Source organism: Pituophis catenifer, unplaced genomic scaffold, assembly GCF_029215685.1.
Source record: "Pituophis catenifer annectens isolate HBS135680 unplaced genomic scaffold, rPitCat1.0.hap2 SCAF_1, whole genome shotgun sequence".
Classification (NCBI taxonomy): Eukaryota; Metazoa; Chordata; class Lepidosauria; order Squamata; family Colubridae; genus Pituophis; species Pituophis catenifer.
Window position 1 is genome coordinate 195,637,522 of NW_027256881.1, and position 24,578 is coordinate 195,662,099.

The 24,578-nt window shown below is 42.3% G+C and overlaps 1 protein-coding gene across 4 annotated transcripts in view; it reads left to right on the forward strand.

Annotated features, from left to right (window-relative positions):
* Window positions 1-24,578, forward strand: part of OLA1 (Obg like ATPase 1) — a 101,173-nt gene that overhangs the window by 47,667 nt on the left and 28,928 nt on the right. For all 4 annotated transcript variants that reach the window (XM_070956896.1, XM_070956895.1, XM_070956897.1 and 1 more), the window contains exons 6-7: window positions 3,074-3,154; window positions 3,392-3,489. In XM_070956896.1, coding sequence (XP_070812997.1) covers window positions 3,074-3,154; window positions 3,392-3,489 — 179 coding nt within the window. The remainder of the gene's footprint in view (window positions 1-3,073; window positions 3,155-3,391; window positions 3,490-24,578) is intronic.

Genomic DNA, 24,578 nt, shown 5'->3' on the forward strand with positions numbered 1-24,578 from the left:
TTCATGAGCATGGCAAAGTAATTGAATTTCTTAAAACAAAAATACATTTGAATTGCAACATCCATTTCTCTTCCATTCACTCAGATGTTTCATTTGAATTACTTTAGAAAAAGAAATGGATCAGAGGTTTACATAGTAGGTGCAATTAATATGGTATACTTGTAGATTTTGTTTTCAAATGGATTTAAGTAGGTTCATATGGATTTTTTTTAAAAAAAGTGATGTAAAAATATTTGTAAAATCATGAAGAAATACAAAACCAGTTCTTAAAATACAAGCATAAGCGCAAAAATCTAATAATGTTTAATGTTTCTCTTCCCCAACTTTACTGGATAAGATATTATATTATAGGTCTACATTCATGAACATGCCGCTTAAGTAGAAATAAGCTGTCTCAGAAAGGAAAAGAGATAAATGAACTGATATGAGGCTATTGTCCCATCACAAGCTTATGTCAGTTCTCAGAATGCGTAAACAGAATTTTCAAAGTGTTAAAAGTTTCATTAAAGAAATAGTTATCATCATGAGGAAAATTGGAGCCCTACATTTTTATTACACTGGAAGTGTATATATGCTATAAAGACATAGAATTATAAGAGGAAGGGCTGGTTCACCCACATCTAACAAATTGGTTTCTTTCAGATGAATAAATGATTGCTTGTTTGTGTAGAAAAAAAAATCCTGGTAATCTTGCATTTTTGCATTGCGGATTTGGATCACATGTGGTAATTGTTGATGATGATTCTGCTATAGCAGGGTGTCAAACTCGTGGCAGATTTGTCACATGCTGGCTCCGCCTCTGCCCAGATTAGCGAAGGGGAAAAGGTCCCGATACATCACGTGATGTTGCCGTGACGACGTGAGTTTTACACCCCTGTGCTATAGTTTGGAAATGAATTGCATAAATGGGTGAACATGAGGAAATTGACCTTTTTCATGCTTGAAACATAGATTCAAATAACACGCACAATCATTGTAGGGTTACACATATCTACTCTTACATACAGTTCTGTAATTTCTTAACAGTGTAAGTTTAGAGACCAAGTATAAAGCATGTTTGCTCTTCTTAAACAAATTGGGAAGAAAGGCTGGATTGTTATTCTCATAGCTTTTTGTTTGTGCAGAAAAAAAAATCCAAGTAAAAATAAAAATTGTACAGGAGAGATTCCTGTTTATCCTGTTGAGTGTAGAATCTCAGCTGTTATGTTGATGTAAGTGTCTAGTTAAAAGTTGAATCGGTATAAAATTCCTCCAGTAGTTAAGCAAGGTTAACTGGAGGAATTAATCTCAATAATGAAGAAAAGGCTAAGAATAAAACAATGCACATTTTAAATTTAAGTGAATTATTTACTGATCAAATAAAACATCAAGAAGCGCCAAAGATAACATAGTTCTGCCACTTATTTTATTTTATTTTATTTTTACATGTGTAATCTTGTTGCATGTCTCTACATAAGCTGTTCTGGCCACTCATCATAGTAACCAGCTGGGCCATTTCACCTGCTGTAGCCATTAAAGAGGACTCTCTCCCTTTAGATTAATCCCCTCCGACATTAGTTTTTAGCTCTGACAACTGGAGCAGGCATTCAGAACTTGCAGGTGGCCAGTGTGACGCACATAATTGCCTACAATTTTAGGCAATGAATAAAAATGGTCTACATTACTTGTCAAAGGTTGTATATGCAGTGCCAAGTGAGATCTATGGGAAGCCTTTTAGGGTTTAAAGAACATTTAATAGCAAGGCTGCACAGTGCTTTTTTAATCATAATGCATTTGTAATATAGCACTTTGATCTTCTCCTTGTAGGAAATGGTGTTACATTAGCCACTTTAAAAACATTTATGAGTGAAAATCAGTTATAGGAGAGTAAAAGTGATTATTCTTAGGCAGAACATGTTATATTTCATTAAAAGTTTTCAGCTTGCCCCTTTCTTGTTAAAATCTGTGGGAAGTCCTGTTCCTGGAGAGTTACAAATCAGGAATTGAGATTTAGAAGAGCTTTCGTCTTGTTTTTCCACCTGAAGCAATTGCATGATTGGGGAGACTAGTATACTAAATACTAAGGTCATATATTTGTATGTATGTGACCTATTTATTGACGTGTGCCTTAAAATTTGGCAACTAGAAATTGGTGTTAAATTCTTTAATGGAATATCATATTCAAGTTAATTTTCCTGAAATGTAGCATTTAGAACCTGGCCGTAAATTACGTCTGACAAAAAAACCAACAATGTTGGTTTGAAGAGCTTAGTTTGACCTTTCAGACCTAAGAGGCTTTTATTAACACCTGCCTGTAAGGCAAACCTTGCCACACGCAGCTTTCAGATGCAGGACCACAAAACTGATGAGGAAAGGCTTGAAGGGTTCAGTTTGTGTCACTTGCTGTTTGCCGTTTCCATTTCACAGATGATTAATCTTTCTGTGAAGAAAGGCCAGAGAAACAAAGCACATTGGGCTCTTCCTGCAGTTACTCCTTCTGAATGCACACTAGCTTGCTAACTAAAAGGCCTTTAGATTTCCTGCAGGGAGAGATGCTCTGAAAGTGAATGCAGCTGGTTGGAGGTCACCAGTGCAAGGGCTCTTGCCATTGTGTAATGAAAGTTTTGGCAGGATTCGCTTTTTGGAGGAGATGAGAAGGTGCGGGCAAAAAATTAATGTATAAGATGATGGCCTTTGGACATTTGAACAAATACCTTGATGGGTGGATCTTCACTAATCAGCTCAATTTCATTTGCTACGGGGGTTTTTTTTGGTCATCTTTGCATATGTTTTGGTTGCTTCCATGGGGTGCTTAATTATTTTGGCATTTGAAAGGCAGTTTTAAATTTACTTACAGGGTTTTTTTTTTATTCCACAGGGGAGGGAAGAGTATAATTTGTATTTTTCTCATACATACATTATCTACGCTATGCTTAGTAATATTCTGGACTCTGCCATTCAAATATAGATCACATTTCAGAAGATTTGTTATATTTGTTATAACTAAAATTTCTCTCTCGTGAGAAATAACAATCCTGCAAATAGCAGAATACAACATATTAAAATGTCTTTTGTTTCTTTTTAATTCCACCAGGACATAATGTGCAAAATCAAAAGCTGGGTAATAGATGAAAAAAAGCCAGTCCGTTTCTATCATGATTGGAATGATAAAGAGGCAAGTTTATAACTATTACTTCATCAAGTCTCATGTCTTCCTATTAAAACCCAAAAGAGAGAAGTATAATGTGCACCAGGTTTTTATTTAAACTTTTTAATTATTCTAGCAAATTAATACCATCTTCATCTACAAACCATAAGTATATTATTTTTTCACTTGCACATATAATCTATATGGGGGGGACACACTACAAAGTTGCATATTTTACATAAATTTTTGTTTGCTATTTTTTAGATTGATGTGCTCAACAAATATTTGTTTTTAACTTCTAAACCAATGATCTATTTGATTAACCTCTCCGAAAAAGATTACATTAGAAAGAAAAACAAATGGTGAGTTTTCTGAAGTTTAATTATAATTTCCAAGGGGACTTTAGTATTGGTTAATATAGATATTATTGTATTCTATTCCTTACTTAATGCTATTTTTGGAAATATACTGTACTTAATGGAATACAGTAGAAATGAAAACTTTACTAAACTAAATCAATTTTCCTCTTACTATCTTTTTTTTGGCCTGACTTTTTATATATATTGGTTATAAAACCATTAGTTGCTTTTCAAAATCCAGCTTTGTTTCTTGATTCTTACTTGTTAAGTACTGGAATATTTCATGTACTTTGTCCAATTCAGGGCATAAATTTTCATAATACTGACAATCGCTGTCTGTCAAGCAGAGTTTGGATCAAGATCCAATCCCAGAACAAGATGATATATTAGAATTCTCATGTTTGAAAGCGGTGAACTTTAACTTGTCCTAAAAAGTTTGAGATGTGTGGACAATGGATGCTTGATTTATTGCATTAAAATAAAGCATCAATTAAAGCACTGTTTTTAATTATTTTAACAAATGCAATTGTGTGCTAAGTTATAAGAAAAATTAAGCTATTGTTGTATTTGTTTTGTAAAAGTATCCAGAACAGTGTATCAGAATTCTTTTAAAACATACTCTCTTACTCTCCCTGTACTTCATTAAGTACTTAGATGCACATGGTTTCAATTTCCCATTAAACATTCTCATTTCCATATGGTATCAAAGAGCGAGAAGACTTTAAACTGAAAAATAAACATTCACAGGCTAGAAGCCAAAACAATAATTAATGTCAGATGGTTAACTCCAATAAGTTATAAGATATAGTCTGTGAAACTATTTCAGCTCAGAACTCTTCTGCTACTCCTATTGTTATAATGCACCTATATTCTAAAAATAAAGTTGAACTGTTATAGTGAATAATTCAAGATGCAAACTTGGCAAGTTTTTCTAATAATGGATTATTTAAAATTAAATCAGTCTTCAGAAAACTCTGAAGATTTTGTTGCTGAGCTGCAAAATACTGTGCTCCAGGAGTCATTTTTCAGTTTCACACAAATATACATTTAGGATTTTTGGAAAACTTTTTTGAGGGCTGCAATGACAATATATGTCAACATTTATTTGAAAAGAGGAAAGGCTGGATGGATGAGCACTTCTGTATTTGGGAAATTTCCAGTAGTTATTATTGCACAATAAAAACCAATAGTTAGACATTAAGTTTTTTTTAATAATTGGGAGACACCAGTCTGTAATTTCTCTGACACCAATTACACTAATATCTTTGCGTAGATATGAAACTGTGGTGAAGTTTTAGAAAATATACTGCCTAAATTATTTTTAAAAATGTGTAAATATTACGTTTATATTATGAACTAATATTAGAAATAGTATTGTGTTCATGGTGATGGTGATGGTGATGGTTGTAGTGTTCTTTTAATCCAGATTTTGTGGATATTTGTGTAATTGTAGCTGAAAGATCAAAGGGTAGGATAGTTGAGTGATGTTATAGAAGAGAATTTACCACATAACCATTTTCAGTACAGCTTCTGCCGCCTGCTGTTCCTATTTTCCCTCAAGCTAGCCATTGACAACCCCCTGTGCATCCCTGCTTGTAAAAAATGATTGAGGAAGTATTTGTCATGTATTTATGAGTGTGAAACATTGTGTGATATGGAATGCCATTGCCTGAAGACAGAATGATGGCCATTTTACCTTCATCCTGGCAGAGGGGTTGCTCTTGAAATCCTCTTTATATGCAGTAGATTTTTGCATTAAAATACATGTTTTATTTCGAAGTATGTTGTGAGGTGTCATTTGTTAATAGTTCTGGTTGTACAAAGAAATGCAAGTGATTAAGACTATATTTTGTTAGTCTTACAGTTTAATTAGTGACCTTTGCTTCATGTTCTTGACCTCAGTTGGAAAAGTATTAGTGGCTTGGCTAACAAAAGCAAAGATTCCTTGCGTTTGTGTTGTATGGAGAAGAGTCTAGAATGGAGCAGTAAACATTTTCATAAGATCTTTCAGAAGGATTTACAGGAATATCAAGAGGATACTTGAAGTGTACTTGGGTATAAGCAGAACTTCAAAAACTAGAATATGCATTTGTAGCTTATCCTTTTTAAACACAGAAAAATGTTAATTACTGATAACATCACAGTAACATTTTAAGGATAGGATATTGTTGTTCAGTGCTAGGGGAGAAGAAAACGGAACGAAAGTACTTTAGGGTAATTGAAGAGGTATACTGACCTTTGAAAGATATAAAATCTGGAATGCCTACTTGCAGTATTAATAAAATTAAAATAGTCATTCAGTTGATACATGATTAAGACTTTATTTCTGAAGAGAAGCTGATGGAGCAGCTGTGTTGCTTGGGCTTACATTTTGATCAAATGGCACTAATCAGGATATATAGAAGAATCAGATGCAACATCTAAAATATTGCTATTCTTTAAACCAAGTTAAACCATTCTTGCATAAAGAATGCAGAAAATAAATTCTTCATTAAGTACCTGGTTAAAAATTAGTACTGCAGTTACTTTTAATCTGCTGTTAAAACTACTGCCCAACAAACTATGCAGGATACTACCGTAGCTTCTATTGGAATCATTATATAACTGTCATATTTATGGTCATTTTATAAAATTGGATACTGTTGTAATAGATTGAGATTTCTCATATAAAGGTGCATTTTCAAATGAATAGTTAATTCAATATTCCAATTTAATATAAAGGAAGGGTTGTATGGAAAGTATTATTCAATATTAGGCAGTTAAGTTTATGAATTCATTCATAAACTGTATAAAGATGACATATGAATCATATAAGTTCGAAATGGCTTCTACACACACACGCGCGCGCACACACACACACACACACACACACACACACACACACAGAATATATATTTAATTAGGCACTGGGCAAATAGATATTACGGATGATAACTATTATATTTAAATAATAGTTTTTCCTATAAGAAATCATTGACTTTTAATATTTTTGATCTGATATTTGGAGTGTATTTAAACAAAAAAATGGGTTGATTCTGTCAATGGTCTCTGTATGCAAAATATGCAAAACTAGTCTCAGAAGTGTTTTGCTAGCTGAGATGATAGAGAAGATGCAGACTTCCCTTTGCATGTACAGAAATACTCTGCGGGGGGACTCGAATCTTTCTGCAACAATGGGATCAGGCAGCAGATGTGCCACATGGGGTGTCCTGAATATATATTAAAACATTCTCTCTGTGTTCAGGCATTAGCCTAAACTGTTATGGCTAAACTCTATACAGCAATAGAACGTGTACCCTTTCAGTCACAGATCTTGGTCATGTTTATTTGCAAGGAAGTACAATTCTCCTCCTCATGATCCATGATCAAGTTCCAGAGATAAAGTATTATTTCACAGAGGACATGGAGCAGGACAGAGAATGTAGGCCATTTCTACATATTTTAAAACGTCATGATTTCTGGTGAATGTCTGATGGGATTATTGCCATGCACAATTTTTTTTTCTCTACGCAGGATGTGTAAATATTAAATTGTATGGTTTGTACATATACAAAATACATTATTTCATCTATTTCTGGCTCTCTGTTTTTAGATTTTCTAGGAATGCTTTGAGATCTGTGTAGAATTTAGAGGTTGTTCACCATTGACCAAGTCTGACGTTTTACATTCCCTCCCTCTCTATGTTGATTTAAAAATTAGACAGGGAACCAAATGAAACTAATGTCAGCAAAAATATTTTTATTTATTTATTTATTTATCATATTTGTATACCACCCTACTCCCGAAGGACTCAGGGCGGTGAACAGCCAAAATAAAATACAGAGACATACAAAAGTTAAAAAACTATTAAAAACAGATTAAAAAATTTAGGCTCAAAAAACAAATTAAAAAAAAACCAATTTATCTAAAAAACATTTAAAAGCCAATTTAAAAGCCAATTTAAAAGGGAGAGTTAGGCCAGACCAGCCTGTTGGAATAAAAACGTTTTTAGGGCGCGGCGGAAGATGCGTAAATCTTGGATCCTCCGTATCTCCGGGGGGAGCTCGTTCCAGATGGCAGGTGCCCCGACAGAGAAGGCTCTCCCCCTGGGGGCCGCCAGTCGACATTGTTTGGCCGACGGCACCCTGAGGAGCCCCTCTCTATGGGAGCGAACTGGTCGGTGAGAGGCTACTGGTGGCAGAAGGCGGTCTCGTAAGTACCCTGGTCCTGAGCCATGGAGCGCTCTAAAGGTGGTAACCAAAACTTTGAAGCGCACCCGGAAGACCACTGGGAGCCAGTGCAGCTCGCGCAGGAGGGGGGTCACATGGGAGCGCCACATCGCTCCCACCCGCGCGGCTGCATTCTGGACCAATTGGAGCCTCCGGGTGCTCCTCAAGGGGAGCCCCATGTAGAGAGCATTGCAATAATCCAGGCGTGAGGTGACAAGGGCGTGAGTGACCGTGCGTAACGAGTCCTGATCCAGAAAGGGACGCAACTGGCGAATCAGGCAAACCTGATAAAAAGTCCTCCTGGCCACGGCCGCCATATGCTCTTCTAAAGACAGCCCCAAGTCCAGAAGGACACCCAAGTTGCGAACCCCATCTGTGGGGGCCAACGACTCGCCCCCAATAGTCAGAGATGGCGCCAACTGACTATATCGGGACATCGGAAACCACAGCCACTCAGTTTTGGATGGGTTGAGCCTGAGTCTGTTCCTCCCCATCCAGATCCGTACGGCCTCCCTGCACCGGGACATCACCTCGAGGGCATCATTGGGGTGGTCTGGGGTGGAGATGTACAGCTGGGTATCATCAGCGTACTGATGGTACTTCACCCCAAAACCACGGATGATCTCACCCAGCGGCTTCACCTAAATGTTGAACAGAACGGGCGAGAGGACCGATCCTTGCGGCACCCCACATACAAGGGGCCTCGGGGTCGACCTCTGCCCCCCTGTCAACACAGACTGCGACCGGTCGGAGAGAAAGGAGGAGAACCACTGTAAAACAGTGCCCCCCACCCCCAACCCTTCCAACCGGTGCAGCATGATACCATGGTCGATGGTATCAAAAGCCGCTGAGAGGTCTAATAGGACCAGGACAGAGGAGCAACCCCTGTCCCGAGCCCTCCAGAGATCATCAACTAATGCGACCAATGCCGTCTCTGTGCTGCACCCGGGCCTGAAGCCCAACTGGAACGGATCTAGATAAGTCGATTCATCTAGGTACTGAGGCAGCTGTCGTGCAACCACACTCTCAACAACCTTTGCAACAAAGCGAAGGTTGGAGACAGGACGATAATTTGCTAACACAGCCGGGTCCAGGGAGGGCTTCTTGAGGAGGGGCCTCACCATCGCCTCTTTCAAGGCGGCGGGAAAGACACTCTCACTCAATGAAGCATTTATAATCCCCTGGAGCCAGCCTCGCGTCACCTCCCGGGAGGCCAGTACCAACCAGGAGGGACACGGGTCCAATAAACATGTGGCCGCACTCAGTCTGCTCAGTATCCTGTCCACGCTTTCGGGAGTCACAGGATCAAACTCTTCCCATATAATATTCTCAGGACCTGCCCCTGTCATCTCCCCTGGATCTACCCAGTCAGAGTCCAGCTGTTCCCGAATCTGAGCGATTTTGTCATACAGATATTGTACAAAATCCTCAACTCTACCCTCCAAGGGGTCCTCCCGCGCCCCCTGGTGGAGCAGGGAGCGGGTCACCCTAAACAGGGCGGCTGGTCGATTATCTGATGACGCAATAAGAGCAGAAAAGTAGTTACTCTTCTCTACTTTTATCGCCACTAGGTAATTCTTAATATGAGATCTTACCAGTGTCCGGTCGGATTCAGAACGACTAGCCCTCCAACTGCTCTCTAGGCGTCTTTTCCGGCGCTTCATCTCCCTCAGCTCCTCAGTATACCAAGGAGCCAGGTGAGACCGGCGCCGGGTCAGAGGCCGCAAAGGCATGACTCGGTCCAAAGCCCCAGCAGCCGCCCTATCCCAGGCGGCTACTAAGTCCTCAGCCGAGTCGTGTGCCAGAACCTCAGAAAATGGCCCAAGCTCCATCTGGAACCTATCAGGATCCATCAGGCGCCTGGGGCTGAACCACCTGGTCGGTTCTGCCTCCCTGCGGTGGGGTGTGGCGGTTCGAAGGTCCAGGCGAAGGAGGGAGTGATCTGACCATGACAAGGGTTCAATCGCTATATCCCCTATCTCGAGATCACTCAACCACTGTCCAGAGACAAAAACCAGGTCCAGTGTGTGTCCCCCCCTGTGAGTAGGGCCATAAATTAACTGGGTCAGGTCCATAGCCGTCATGGAAGCCATGAACTCCCGAGCCATCTCAGACGTCTCGCTGACTGATGGCAGGTTAAAATCCCCCATGACCATAAGCCTGGGGGTGTCAACCGCCACTGCGGCTATAACGTCGAGCAGCTCGGGCAGGGCTGCTGCCACGTGGCAGGGAGCCAGGTACGTGACTAGCAAGCCCAACTGCACCCTATGACCCCACTTCACAAGGGGGGACTCACATCCAGCTGTCTGAGGAACAGTGGCCTCCCTCGGTCCAAGACCCTCATTAATGACAACCACCACCCCTCCGCCCCTCCCCTGTGACCTTGGCTGATGGAATGCACAGAAACCGGGTGGGCACATATCAACAAGGGGGGCTTCCCCCTCCTGGCCCAACCAGGTCTCGGTAATACCCGCCAGGTCCGCACCCCCCTCCTGAATAAGTCACAAATGAGGGGGGCTTTATTTACCACAGACCTGACGTTGCACAGCATCAGCCGAAGGCCTGGGGCCCGAGGTTCCGTACAACCTGGGGAACGAAAAGAGCTTTGGAGGCCGGAGCGTGCCACCGCTTGCAACCAGCGAGGACGCACTCCCACAAGATGATGTTGCCCCCTGCTCCCGCCATATCTGCCCCTCCCACCTACAGTATCGATGTCATGGCCATCTGTATCATAAGCTCTAACCCCCTCCTTGACCTCTGAGTCCGCACCTCCCATGCCACGCCCCTCGGCCCAGATACTCTCCCCCGCGAGTCTTCCCCCAAACCCACGTAACCTACCCCCCTCCCAGAATCCCTTAAAATCCTATTAAAAAATTTCCCTAAAAAACCCCATAACCCTCTTTTTGCTGTATGCCATCTCTCCGGACTCCAAAGTCCATCATCGAGATAGGCCCTCGATAAAACAGAGGGCCAGACCTGCAAGAGGGGGGAATCTCGCAGTTTGAGGAGTTCTCCCAATGAGTACATTTTTTAGCTAGATAGTCCATAGCTGGTAGGCATGTCCTAGCTATCCAGGGTCCCGTGGAGAGAGTATCAATCAGAGGTACAAGTCATTTTAGTCCCACTGACCTCTCACATCAGCGGTAGAAAACTAAGCCATTTTGAACTCAGATGTAAACATCGGTCACCCTCTCACGGCAACCAGATATAAGGGAGAAAAACAGCAGCTTTAGTCCGGTTCTTTCAATGTTGTACCTAGGCACAGATGGAATAGCCAATCCTTGAGTTCAGAGACACGGATAGTCTGTGGGAAATATGTAGTAGGCGAATCCAGGGGGACTCAGATGACATAAAAGTAGGGAAACTCTCATCCTGACATACAGGAAACAACAAGCCTGAATAGCAAATGATCACAAAAGGCCGAATATCCGGCCACAAAAGGGGCACGGGAGATGAAAATACAGGAGGGGGGGGGAGATGGAATAAGGCAGTCACTTTGCAGAAGCAAAGCCCCCATGGTAGACACTACAATCCCCTTCCCATCTCCTTAGCCACCTTCAGGTCTTCCATGCATAAAGGTTTAACCCCCCCCACATAGAAAAAAGAGGGGGGGAGGCCTCTGGGAGGCGGTCCAGGGCTGGCCCGACAATGAATGGGTCAGCATCCCTCCGTCGCCCAGGAGTTTCCGCTGAAAATAGTCAGGCAGGTCCCTGCTCTCCCGCTTGTGGCCTCTTTGGTCTCCGCTGCTCCGCTGCTCCCACTACCGCCGCCGGTAACCGCCATTTCGGGCGACGTCATCACTGCTGCCATCACCATCGGCCTCCTCCGCACCGACTCCGCCCACCGCTGGCCTCCGCAGGCAACTCCTGCCATCGCCAGGGTCCAACGGAGTCTCGCCCAGGGTGCCAGATGGCCACCGCAGCCGCGCACCGCCATCCCTCCGGCAGCCTCCGACGGATGCAGGGTCGGCTGTCACGGAGCTCCAGGCCTATCTCGCCATCTTACACCCCGCCAGCACCGCCCGTCTCACTTCAAGCTGTTCCGGAGAAGGTCTTCCGGAGCCGAAAATGCTCCCAACGGATCGGCGAATCAGCCCTCTCACCACGCCATGGGCCATAGGTGGACAGTTGGCCTTAAGGACCCCCTAATCGCCAGGACATCACCCCCGCAAAAACGGAGCTCCATCGGGAGTCGCCATCTTGGGCATGCGTAAAATATATAAACAAATAAATAAATAAACAAATAAATAAATTTTGCGAATGAATGAATTAATTAATTAATCTCCCTCTTTTTAAACAATTTTAATAATTTTAATATTTTTTAATATTTTTAATACTCAAAGTTTAACTTTGTTTTAAATTGATTGGGGTTTTAATCTGTCTGGGCCAAACTATTTAATTTGATTTTATTTCTGCTTTTTAAATTTTGTATATATGTATTTTATTGTTGGCTGTTCACCGCCCTGAGTCCTTCGGGAGTAGGGCGGTATATAAATCAAATAAAAGTAAAGTAAAGTAAAAGTAATTTTGCCACTGTTCTCCACAATGTCTTGAAACTCTCTAATGGGGGCCTGTATGGTCGAACCTGATAGCTGGGAGGGGGAGGCAGAATTGAGATATTGATTCTAGATATTGTTAAATCCCCTTTTATTACTGAGATGTTGCTTTAATATTCAGTTATTCTTTTGATGTGTGATCATGGAGCCCTGATGGTGCAATGGTTAGAATGCAGTGTTGCAGGCTACTCTGCCCACAACCAGGAGTTTGATCCTGATGGGGCTCAAGGTTGACTCAGCCTTCCATCCTTCTGAGGTCAGTAAAATGAGAACCCAAATTGTTGGGGGCAATATGCTGACTCTGTAAACTCCTCAGAGTGCTGTAACGCAAAGATTCCCAACCTTTCTGGCTCTGCAGACTGATGACAACGAGGAGGGGAGAGGGGATGGTTTTGCATGCATGTGTGCTTGTCTACCACTTGCACGGCCTGGTTCCCAATGGGCACAGCCTGGTACCGGGCCAGGGGTTGGGGACCCCAGCATTATGGGGCAGTATATAAGTCTAAATGCTATTGTTATTTCTATGTTGTCAGTTCCTTTGCTGCAAAAAGTCTAAGACGTCAAGTATTATTAAATAATAATGCTGTCCAGTTTCCATTGGAACTCAACATTTACTTCTATCATGGAGATAGTTGTATTTTGGAGTAAGTCCTATTGAATTAAGAGAACTTCTACGTAAATAGCTTTTAGATGTGGACAGTAAGAGAGTTTGCTATTCGTAATTTCATTGGTGCACTGCCTTTTTGTCAATTTATGTTAGTTTGTGTAGCTATTTGAATCATTCCATAACTTTGGGGTTCCTTATATATGGTATGTCATATTGTCTTCTATCCTTTATGTTTTGTTGGAAAATATTTGGACTAGATTTATCAATTTATATACTGTAGGTTTATTATAAAGAGCAAAATGAAAAGCTTTCCAAGAATAATGTCTATATTTTCATTTGCTTGCAGTAGAAGTTTCCCATTAACATCAGATTTACTTTTTTATTGTTGTTTCCTGAGGTTACTACTGTAAAACAAAAATAAAAACACGAGCACAAACTTGTTAGTTATCTAAAAATAGTAATCAAAATGCAATCAAATACTCTAATATATGACCACTGTTCTTTAGTTATAGCTTATTTAAGCATATGTAAGTTTAAAATGCCAGTGTTTGGTGCGTTTTATATGGAAAATGGATTGTGTCTTTCTATCATAGGAACTACTGAGACAGTAAAATATAAAATAATAAAGATAGGGACTTTCATTATAGATATGGAATACTTCTGGCTTCAGTATTTGTGTCGTGTCAGTGGGCATTCTCTAGTGATGCTCATCTTTACCAAGTGCATTTGTTTTTCCTAAATACATGTGGAATTTATACTGTGGTTTGGCATTCAAGTGTTTGGTGTGCCAATGCAAAATCATAAATGCTCTCTACCTCCCTTCTTCATAACTGGGAAAACAGATTAAGTGAACAATTCTCCAGCATATCGGGGAAGATCATCCAGGTTTGGGTAGCACTCCGCTTCTCTGCTTGGAGACCGAGTCAGACTTTCTTGGCCATGCCTACTCCTGCCTGGGCGCTCCCCAGTTCGACTCAGTCTTCCATGAGTTGAGACTGAGTATTGAGACTCACCCACTCTTCAATATCTTCATAATGTAAGACTAACAACATTAAATAATTTTTGGGCCGAGCAAGGCTCAGTGATCGCTGGTGAGCGATCTGGGGCAGCACCAGCCTATTGGTACCCTGTTTTCTACTGGCTTGTCTCTCAGCCGAGGTTCCTGCCTTTCCCGCGCTTAGCGGAGGGGGCATTGCCTACTAACAGGCAGCCCCTGGCATTAGTCTGCACCTGCAGAAGGGGACTCAGTCCCTGGATTCCTCTAGGCACACTGATGGCGGCCAGCGCTTCGGGCACTTCAAGGGCCACGGCAGACATGCTCATGGCGAGCCAGCCTGCCCTACCCACAGAGCAAGCGGTTGGTGTGTTAGGTGCCTTTTCAGCCGCGGCAGCAGTGCTCATTAGGAGCCAGACTGCCCCAATTGCAATGAGGCGGCAGACGCATTCTGCGCCTTCTGAGCCGCGGCTCTCCATTCTTCATAACTGGGAAAACAGATTAAGTGAACAATTCTAATGGAGAAAAAGGATATTCTCCATTGTTTGGTGGAGACAGCAGCCAGCATGGGTAGTACTCGCCCAATCAGCTGAAGGACTGAGTCAGCCAATCGTGTTAAAGTCCGCCCTTGTTGCCGGGCAGATCCAGCTTTTGACTCAGTCCTTTCAGTTTATCGGGCATGTGGGTTATTGGCTCTGTCTCTATTTCTCCCTTTTATGGCTATTTCTCAAGATTATTTACTGGTTTGACCTCGGATTGATTACGGTTACTGTTCTGGCTAATTGGATTTGGATTGTTTGTCTGCTTCTTGTCTCATCGTGAATGACCTATTGGACTGGCTTTTGGACACTGTGAGTTGCCTCTGCCCCTTTTACTGACTTGGTGCCTTTTTGGGACTTTTAGCCCCTTTGGCTTCCTCCCCTGACGGGGGGGGGTTCATTTGCCGTGTAGGGGTGAGGCGAATTGGTTCTGCTCCCCTAATTGCCGTTTTAGCCGCCCGTTTTTTAAAACGGCAAGAAAATTCCTTGCAGGCACTTGCGGCCGCCATTTTGGATTGTAATTCAAGCCGCGCCTGTTTTCACTGATCGGCTTTGCTGGCAGCTTGCTTTTTCGCTTGTTTATTGCGTTGCTAGGGCGGCGGATCCCCCCTATCAGCTCGTGGCTTCTGAGTTCTCTGCCTCTCTACTGGACTGCGAAGAGGAAGCCCCCTTTCTTCTAATCGCCCTGTTGCCGACTGCCCTGTTGCCGCTGCCATTCATTGCTCCGAGGTGAAGCCTGGCGATTTCCCTCCTGTCAGCTGGTGGCTTCCTCATGTTCATCGCTGGTGTTTTTCTCCTTCTGCCTTCCTCTCCTGCTCAAGTTCTTCATTGATTCAGCTCCACGTGGAAGTTTGTGGCCAAGGAGTGGCGAGCCTCCATTTTGTTTCCAGTCTGTAATTGCAGCAGCCATTTTGTGCATCTAAAGGATTTGTCTCTCCTTATTGGGGCTTGTGGAGTGCTAGCGCTCCCTTTGGGCTATCAGGGCTGGACTGTGGAATATTACGTCCCTGTTTACATTCTTGATTGCTGGCTGCAGTTTGATTATAGTACGGGCTAGTGGAGCTTTTATGCCCCCTCTGTCTCGCTTAACGTCGCTTTCGGAGACGATTGCCATTTCCAGTCGCTTTGATTTCTGCATCTCTTACTTTCTGCCTGGCGGAACTTTCATCACACGAATTCTATAACATTGCATTGCAGCCATGCCTAAAGCCCTGTCAAAATCGAAACATGGCCGTGTGGCCAGTGAAGTTGCCCATGATCAGTCGCATCCTGCCTCTCATGATAGACCCCACGAAGCCGCGACTTCTGAAAAGTCTCCGCCTTCGACTGATCCTGCTAGATCTCACCACAAGGGCCACAAACAAGGTGGACCCTCGAGAGTTGAGAGGCATAGAGACAAAGTTTTGACAAAGCTTTGCGAAAGAGCGACTGCTGATGTTGCTACAAAGGAGATGGTTCACACTCCTGTGGCTGACAACCCGCCTGAACCGATGACTAGATCTGATACTCCTGATCAATTGTCCCTGCGTGATTGTCCAGTGACTATTTCCACTTCGGCATTGTGGGGTTCTTCAGATCTTCTTCCTCCACCTGAGGCATCCGCATCGAAGGTCCGGCTTGCTTCCTTCTGTCCCTGCTTCTGCCACGACATCCTCCACGACTGCTATTTCGTGTCAATTACTTCCCGAGCAACTTGAACTCCTTATTGAGAACGCAGTTCAAAGGTCCCTGGCCGCACGGGACCATTCTCGTAGCCATTCTGCATCTGTACGGTCGGTTTCTTCTGCTTCCCCCGAACGGGGAACCGTAGGAGATCACCAGTCCAGGGCTCTGGATTCTCCTACCTGTTCTCACTCGACTCAACATTCTGTTTTGACGGATGTGGATTATGATGATTCAGCTTTATCGGACGATGACAACTTGCCCCAGGAGCAACCGGCCTTTGCTGGACTCTTTCCACAGGCCTTATTCAAATCTCTCTTGTTTAAGGCGGTTAATACTGCTCGTTTGTCTTCGCCGGCGGCAGATCCAGCCCCTGCTTCTGGGGCCCTGGACCCCATGTTTGCTGAGCCTGCCAGGCCTATCACCTCCATTCCGACTCCTCCTCTATTTGTGGATGTGGTGAAACGGCAGTGGTCTTCACCAGGGACGGCCCCTTCTCCATCGACGAACGACCGTAAGAATTTACAGGTCGCAAGCGAACTGGACTCCCTTCTTCAGGTGCCATCGATTGATGCCTCTATTGCTGCTCTGTTACCCAACGCAAACGTCCCAGGGGATCCTGATGAGGACCTACGCCCGGATGAGCGTCGTGCTGATTTAGTTCTCCAGCGGGCACATCAAGATTCCGCCTGGGCCATCAAAGCTGTGACTATGGCATCGTTTTTTAATCGCACCACCTTGCTTTGGCTTCGCCAACTCCAAGAGAAACTCCCTCCGGAAGACACCCGCGTCCGGCAGGATTTGAACAAAATCGTCGCTGCCTTGCAATTTTCGGCGGACTCCACTTTGAACGCTGCTCGTTTTGCTTCCAAGGCCCTTGCTTCCATGGTCGCTGCCCGTCGTCTAGTCTGGCTCCGCCACTGGCAAGCGGACACTCGCCATAAGTGGCGCTTGACCTCAGTCCCTTTTGGTGGATCTCAGCTTTTCGGCTCTGCCCTGGGGCCGTTCCTCACCGAAACCAGGGACAAAAGGAAGATCTTGGCTCCTGTACATCGTAGGGGGGACTCCCGATTTGCCCCTTATCCCCCTCGTCCTCATGTCCGAGGTGCTGATAGTTTTGGTTCGGCTTCCTTCTCTTCCCCTAGACCGTACAGTGGGTTTCACAGGCAGCGGGGGTCCCTGGATAGGTCCCAGCGCGACAGACCCTTTGTGTCTAGGCGGCCCTTTCGTGGGGGAGGAGGTCGTTCATACCGACGCTGTCGCTAGTTGCATCGCTTCTCCTCCCATCGGTGGCAGATTGGCTCTCTTCGCCGCTGCTTGGGAGAAGTCAACTTCCGATAAGTGGGTCCTGGCTATCTTAAGATCAGGGTTGGCCGTTGAGTTCCTTTCCTCTCCTCCGAGCTCCTTTGTTTGCTGTCTGATTTCTCGTAATCCGGAGAACCTGTCTCCTCTGGTCCTGCATCGTTACCCTACCTGGGACCTTCCGTTGGTGCTTGACTCCCTCATGGGTCTTCCGTATGAACCTCTAAGGACGGCCTCCCTACGACTGCTTTCTTGCAAAGTTGCCTTTTTGGTGGCGGTAACCTCGGCTCGCCATATCTCGGAGGTGGCGGCTTTGTCCATCCGGGCTGACCTCTGCGTTTTTCACGCGGACCGTGTTGTCCTCTGATTGGATCCTACTTTCGTGCCGAAGGTTAACTCCATCTTCCATCGGGCACAAGAACTTATTCTGCCAAATTTCTGCCCGCGGCCTTCTCATCCTCGGAAGCGCCGTTGGCACACTCTGGACGTCCGATGGGCTCTGCGAATTTACATCAAGCGGACTGCTGCTATTCGCCGGATGGAAGCGTTATTTGTCTCCTTCCTCCCTGTCTCCTTGGGTCTCAAGGTATCTTCATCTACTATAGGCCGTTGGATTCGTCAGACCATTGCTTCAGCGTATGACCTTCGTTCCTTGCCCCGGCCTTCTCGAGTAACGGCCCATTCCACCCGTAGCGCGGCTACGTCGGCGGCCTGGGCTACTCAACACCTTTGTTGGAAATTTGCCGTGCGGCCACCTGGACCTCGCCCGCACCGTTCATACGACACTGTAAACTGGACAAGTTTGCTTCGGCTGAGGCCGCGTTCGGTCGTCAGGTGTTACAACAGGTTGTGGCCGGTGACGTGGTTTCGGACCAGCCTGGCCCCTCCCAGACTTAGGGACAGTAAACTGGGGTATGTCCCATGCTGGCTGCTGTCTCCACCAAACAATGGAGAAGGGGCGTTGGTCCTACCTGACACGCTCCTTCTTGTTGTGTGGAGACAGCAGCCAGACCCTCCCTTTGCCTGTCTGGTCCTCTTGTGTGTTTTTTCTTCTTGGGTCTTTCCTTTCTGCCTACCCACACGCCGAGTCTGCCATTATAGTCCTTCATCAAAAGCTGGATCTGCCCGGCAACAAGGGCGGACTTTAACACGATTGGCTGACTCAATCCTTCAGCTGATTGGGCGAGTACTACCCATGCTGGCTGCTGTCTCCACACAACGAGAAGGAGCGTGTCAGATAGGACCAACGCCCCTTTTAGGGACAAGTCTGCTTTTTAAAAAAAACATTTGCAATAGAATTGAGCTTTGCAGTGTGTAATATAATCTTAAAACAAAACAATGGTTTGCCCCTCTATTGAGGATTGGAAAGCTTTTAAAGAACCCAAGTCAAGGCTCCAGCATATCTACTGGTCCTTTGTCTTCATATCTACTGGTCCTTTGTCTTTCTTTCTCCCAGAGGTTGGTTCAATTCTGGAGCCTGAATACAGAGATACAGACTTTCCTCTTTGGATCTGCTTTAAATTGCCAAGCTTAAATGGATATAAGTAACATCTGTTTGGCTGGATATAATATGGGTTGTTTGTGTGGCTTCTTTTGATACTTTCTTGAATAATCAGAAAGGAACAGGCTAGTTTAATCAAGAACAGTGTTCTAATTGGTAAAAATAATAAAGTTATTTGAGCTTTCTACAGGTAGTCCTCTATTTATTATGACAATTGAGCCCAAAGTTTCTGTTGCTAGGCGAAAAGTTACGTGAGTTTTGCCCCATTGTATGACCTTTCTTTCCAACATTGTTAAGTGAATCCCTGCATTTAAGTTAGTAACAGAGTGGTTAAGTGAATCTGGCTTCTCCCATTGACTTTGCTTGTCAGAAGATCACAAAAGGTGATCCTGGAACACTGCAACCGTCATAAATATATGCCTGTTGCCAAGCATCCCAATTTTGATCACATGACCATGGGGATGCTGCTACGTTCCTAAGTCACTTTTTACAATGCTGTTGTAACTTCGAATGTTCACTAAGCAAATATTTGTAAGTCAAGGACTACCTTCCTATACAATAGAATGTCCTATGGAAGGAAGGAGTATATGTATATGTACCCGAAAATGAGACCCAACCGGAAAATAAGCACTAGCATGATTTTTCAGGATGCTCGTAATATAAGCCCTACCCTCAAAATAAGCTCCAGTTAAGATTGTCAGTCAGACGGATGCATTTAGTACGGAATTTCCCCCCAAATAAGACCTAACCAGAAAATAAGCCTTAATGCATCTTTTGAAGCAAAAATTAATATAAAACCTGGTCTTATTTTTGGGAAAACACGGGATATGTATATGTAGTTATATAATTCTGCATCACTGCATACAAGTAGTCTTCAATATATGACTGGTTGCTTAGTGACCAGTTGAAGTTACAATGGACTACCATGGGTGAAGGGAGCTTATGAACTGGTTCTGAAGTTTGGCCGCTCCCCCGTCACTTGACTGTATTTTGGGTCATTGGCAACTATCTGACATTTGCAGTGTCCTGAGGTCACATGACCACGTTTTATGAGTTTTTTGGAAAAACTTTACTTCTGGTTATAGCTGGCCTACAGTGAACAATTGGTTTGCATTCACTTAATGACCACGGTGATTGCTTTATAACAGTGGTGTTTCTTTAACAACTACCACAAAATAAGTTGTAAAATAAGGTCAGTCATATAGGTGACCTGCTTTATGACTTTATGCATTAAAACGTAAACTGTAACTGGGACGAGAACTTCCATTGCCAAGTGCTGTTAATGTTAAGTGAGTTGTGCCTTATTTTACAATCTTTTTTCAGTGGTCATGAAGCAAATCACACAGTCATTAAACGAATCTGATTTTCCCCATTGGCTTCCTGGAACAATTGCAAATGGTGATCGTGTGACCCGGGGCACTGAAACTTTCGTAAATGCAAGCCAGTTGCTAAGCACCCAGATTGGGATCACCTGACCAGAGGGACATTCTGACATTCTGAGGACTACTTGTAGAGGTTTCATAAATAGACTTAATATCAAATGATTGCATAATATTTATATATATAACATTTCCAGTTAATATGACCAGGAGTTAATTTACCAGTTAACATGGTGTGTGTGTGTGTGTGTGTGTGTGTGTGTGTGTGTGTGTGTGTGTATGCATCCATGCATGTATGTATTACCGTGTTTCCCCAAAAATATGGCCTACTCAGAAAGTAAGTCCTACTACTTACCTTCGAATAGTTGCGGCTAGGCCTCGCACACCTCGGCCCATTTCTTCTGCAGCCAGCAAGGCTTTCCTGAAGGCCTCTGTAGCTGATAACAGAGCTCTAATCGGCTACAGAGGCCTTCAGGAAAGCTTTGCTGACTGCAGAAGAAATGGGCCGAGGTGTGCAAGGCCTGGCTGTAACTATACGAAGCCGAAGACGTTCCTGAAGGCCTCTGACAGCAAAAAGGAGGCTGGGGGCGCAAGTGAGGTGAGTCAGTGGATGAGAACCCCCCACTACCACCACCAAAATAAGACCTGGTGCCTTTTTTGGTGGTAAAAAAAATATAAGACAGGGAAATTTCTTATTTTTGGGAAAACGTGGGTATGTATTTATGTATGTATGTATTGCTTCAATTTATACAGCAGCCTATTTAAAATACTTGATTCTGGATGGCTTCCACCAATAAAAATATATAAAAACAGAATACAATGGTATTGCTTCAATTATACTTTTGACTTATTAATAAAAAAATTGGTATGAGAAACATTTGTCTTTAGTTCCCTTTATATCTCTTATCATTTGACTTTCTCAGTTTTGGATTTTTTATAACAGCTGTTTAGCAAATTGAGTGGTTGAATTAATGCAAATAAGTATATTCTCTGAATTCTGTTATTAAATACAAATATGTAAATAATTCAGATGGCAATATTGGTGTATATGTTTATTAAAACAATTTTTAATTGGCTAGATCTTCCTTCATTTTGCCTTCCTTATGTGTCTTGAGTTTTTTCTCCTATTTAAAAGCAATATATTATATGTACAGTATTTGGGAGTGATTTTGATATTCAGCTGTTTCTTTGCTCTGATAATAGAGAGTAACTTGCTTGTTCTATTCATGGTTTGCAGCAGATCAAAATGATTTGATATGCTAAGCTTTTTCTGATATGATACAAAGTTTTGACAAACATGCATGGCACAGCAAGTGTCCAATTCTAAAGAGCAAAATAAATGCAAGCCACCATTATGGGGAACACAAACAGGCTTTGAAGGCAAGTTATTAGTAAGCAAATAATTGTTGAACTGTTATGAATGGAATAGAATGTTAAAATACGACATGATTGGCTGATGTTACATATGTCCTTGATTACCTTCCTTGTGCTTTTATCCTAATAAGTGACATTCTTTGTATTCCTTTGGACGGCTAGACAGTCTTGACACTAAAGAAGAATAAATATTGCATGTGGTACACATTAAGCTGTCATCTAAGACAGCATTTATAAAAAGTAACCGGAGAAATTCATAAGAAATTCTGCAGTGCTATGGTTTCCTGCTGTAGCCGTAATCATCAAACTTCTTGACACATTCATATCTTCTAACGTGACTTCAGTTTATCATTGCTTAACATGTGAATATTTTTGTGTATTTTTATCTAAAGACATTATTCACTATTAATGTTAATTTGAGTTTTATTTATTAAATTTTGCCTCCAGTAAAGATTTGTAGAAAAATAGCAGTAAGAGTGAAATATATAATAGAAATCTCAAAAATCTTTATAGAAGAAGTGAACTAAATACCTTCATGGTGTTAAACTAATATTATATAAAAATAACTGTCTCCATTGGAAAAAAAAAAAGATTTGACTTATTTGAAAGTTGTAATTTATCCGAAATTGAATTTAACAGTGAGGCTAGTTTCTCCCACAAAACTGAAGAAAAAGAAGCAAGAAAACAATAAAAAATAGCAAAGCAAATAAGCTCTTGAGTTTCATGTTCTTTAGATCCAAATATCTAAAGATTTTAACAATTCCTACAAAATAATATTAAGTAATAAATTAGTCTTCAATATATCCACTGACGTTTGGAAAAGCATTCTCTATATAGCGGCTTTGATAGGATTCAACTAATTTCAGTCTGTTAACATAATGGAGAAGTGCTTGACAATTAGGCAGCATTATTACTCCATTGATAAATAAGGTAATAATTCCCAGCTATAAACCCCCTTCTGTATTGTGTTTCCTTCCTTCCTTCCTTCCTTCCTTCCTTCCTTCCTTCCTTCCTTCCTTCCTTCCTTCCTTCCTTCCTTCCTTCCTTCCTTCCTTCCTTCCTTCCTATACTGGTTACTTACTAAATTACTTGCTTGTTCAATTTATGTGATTGTCTACCATAAATTCATGATTTTGAGTGGCCAACAATAATTAAAAACAGCATAAAAATAGAACAATAAAAATTAAAAAACACATATAACCTTGTAGGCAAGATAAAACTAAAACCTCTAAAATAAAATTGAGATAACCATCGGGTGGCCTCTGCCACGCATTCACATCCCCAAGCCCATTGACAGATGAAGCCTTTCAGGCCCCGCGGAAAGGCTGACAGAATTGAAGCCAATCAGATCTCTGGGGGAATGCTATTCCCAAGGGTGGATGCCACAGTAGAAAAGCCTCTCTTCTCCCTGTCCTTGACTCCAAAGCAATGGCAATTTGGGATTTTGGGGACCGTCTCAACAAATTTTCAACACACATGAAATTTTAGTGAGTAGAAATGTTTCATCTTCTCCCTTTGTGGCTGATAGAAGCCTTTTGCTACTTTAGGAAAGCTAGTTTGATTCTGCCCACAGTTTTCTGAAGTACAGGTAGTCCTCAATTTACAACAGTTCATTTAGTGACTATTCGAAGTTACAATGGTGGTGGAAAAAAGGGACTTATGATTGTTTTTCACACTTAAAACATTGCAGCATCCCTGTAGTCAAATGATCAAAGTTCAGATATTTGACAACTGGTTCGTATTTATGGCAGTTGCAGTATCCCGGGCTCACGTGATCCCCTTTTGTGACCACCTGACAAGCAAAGTCAGTGAGGAAACCAGATTCACTTAACAACTACATTACTAAATTAACAAGTGCAGTGGTTCACTTGACAACTGTGGCAAGAAAGGATGTAAAATGGGGCAAAACTCACTTAACAAATGTTTCACTTTCCAACATAAATTTTGGGCTCAATTGTGGTCATAAATCAAGAACTACGTATAGTTGCTAGTTCAGAAAAGAAAGACGGCTTAGCCATGATCAGCCTTATATTTGCCCAATAAAACATGAATTATCCAAAGGAGGCTTAAATGTTGAAATCTGTACTCATGGTCAAACAGCACTCAAGCAAATTTTAAGAGGAATAAGAGCTTCAAGTGGAATTAGGAATTTTTAGTTTCTCCATTTTGTTGATATCACTCTCCAGCTTTAAGCAATTGTATGAAATACTTTGTTATAGTGGAAATAATACAGACATCCTTCAAAAGATCTCAGCAACAGGATGTTTTTAATTAGTTTTAAAATACTACATATATTGTACACATAGATGGGTAACTTTGGGGCATTTATTCTCTTTTAGCCCAGTTCACTTTGCAGGGTGGTTGTTGTGGGGAAAATAGGAGGAGGAAGGTGTATTGGATGTTTCCGCTGCCTTGAGTTATTTGTAAAAATAATAAAGGCAGGATATAAATAAATAAATAATTTTTCCCCACATCGATACTCTTATTGCTATATAAGCATATCCAAATAAATATGTTTATATTGCATCTAGATTTTTATTTTTAGTAGGAAATGTTTTTTTTTATTCAACATACACTTGTTTCTCACAAAATAATTTTGTAGGTAACCAAAAGCTAACATGTTTGTTATATGTTGTAGTATATGAGAGAGAAAAGTAGTTTGACTTCTGCACAACAGCAAGTATTTTTATTAATCTCGAGTTAGAATCAATACTCGTTTTGTTAAAGAGGACATTTCTTTGACATGGATGGAACCTATTGGTAGTGAGTGGGATCTAAATAATCTATTTGGATTGAAGAAAGTTTTCTCCCCCAAGTATAACACAGCTCAAATATTACCTTTAACTGTTAACTCTCTAGACCACTACAGAGCACAAAATATTTGCCCAACTGGTAAATTGAACTGTAAGTCCCACTGTGGGAAATTGCTTTGCTGTGCTCAAAACAGCAGTTATCTTAGTAATTGTACCTG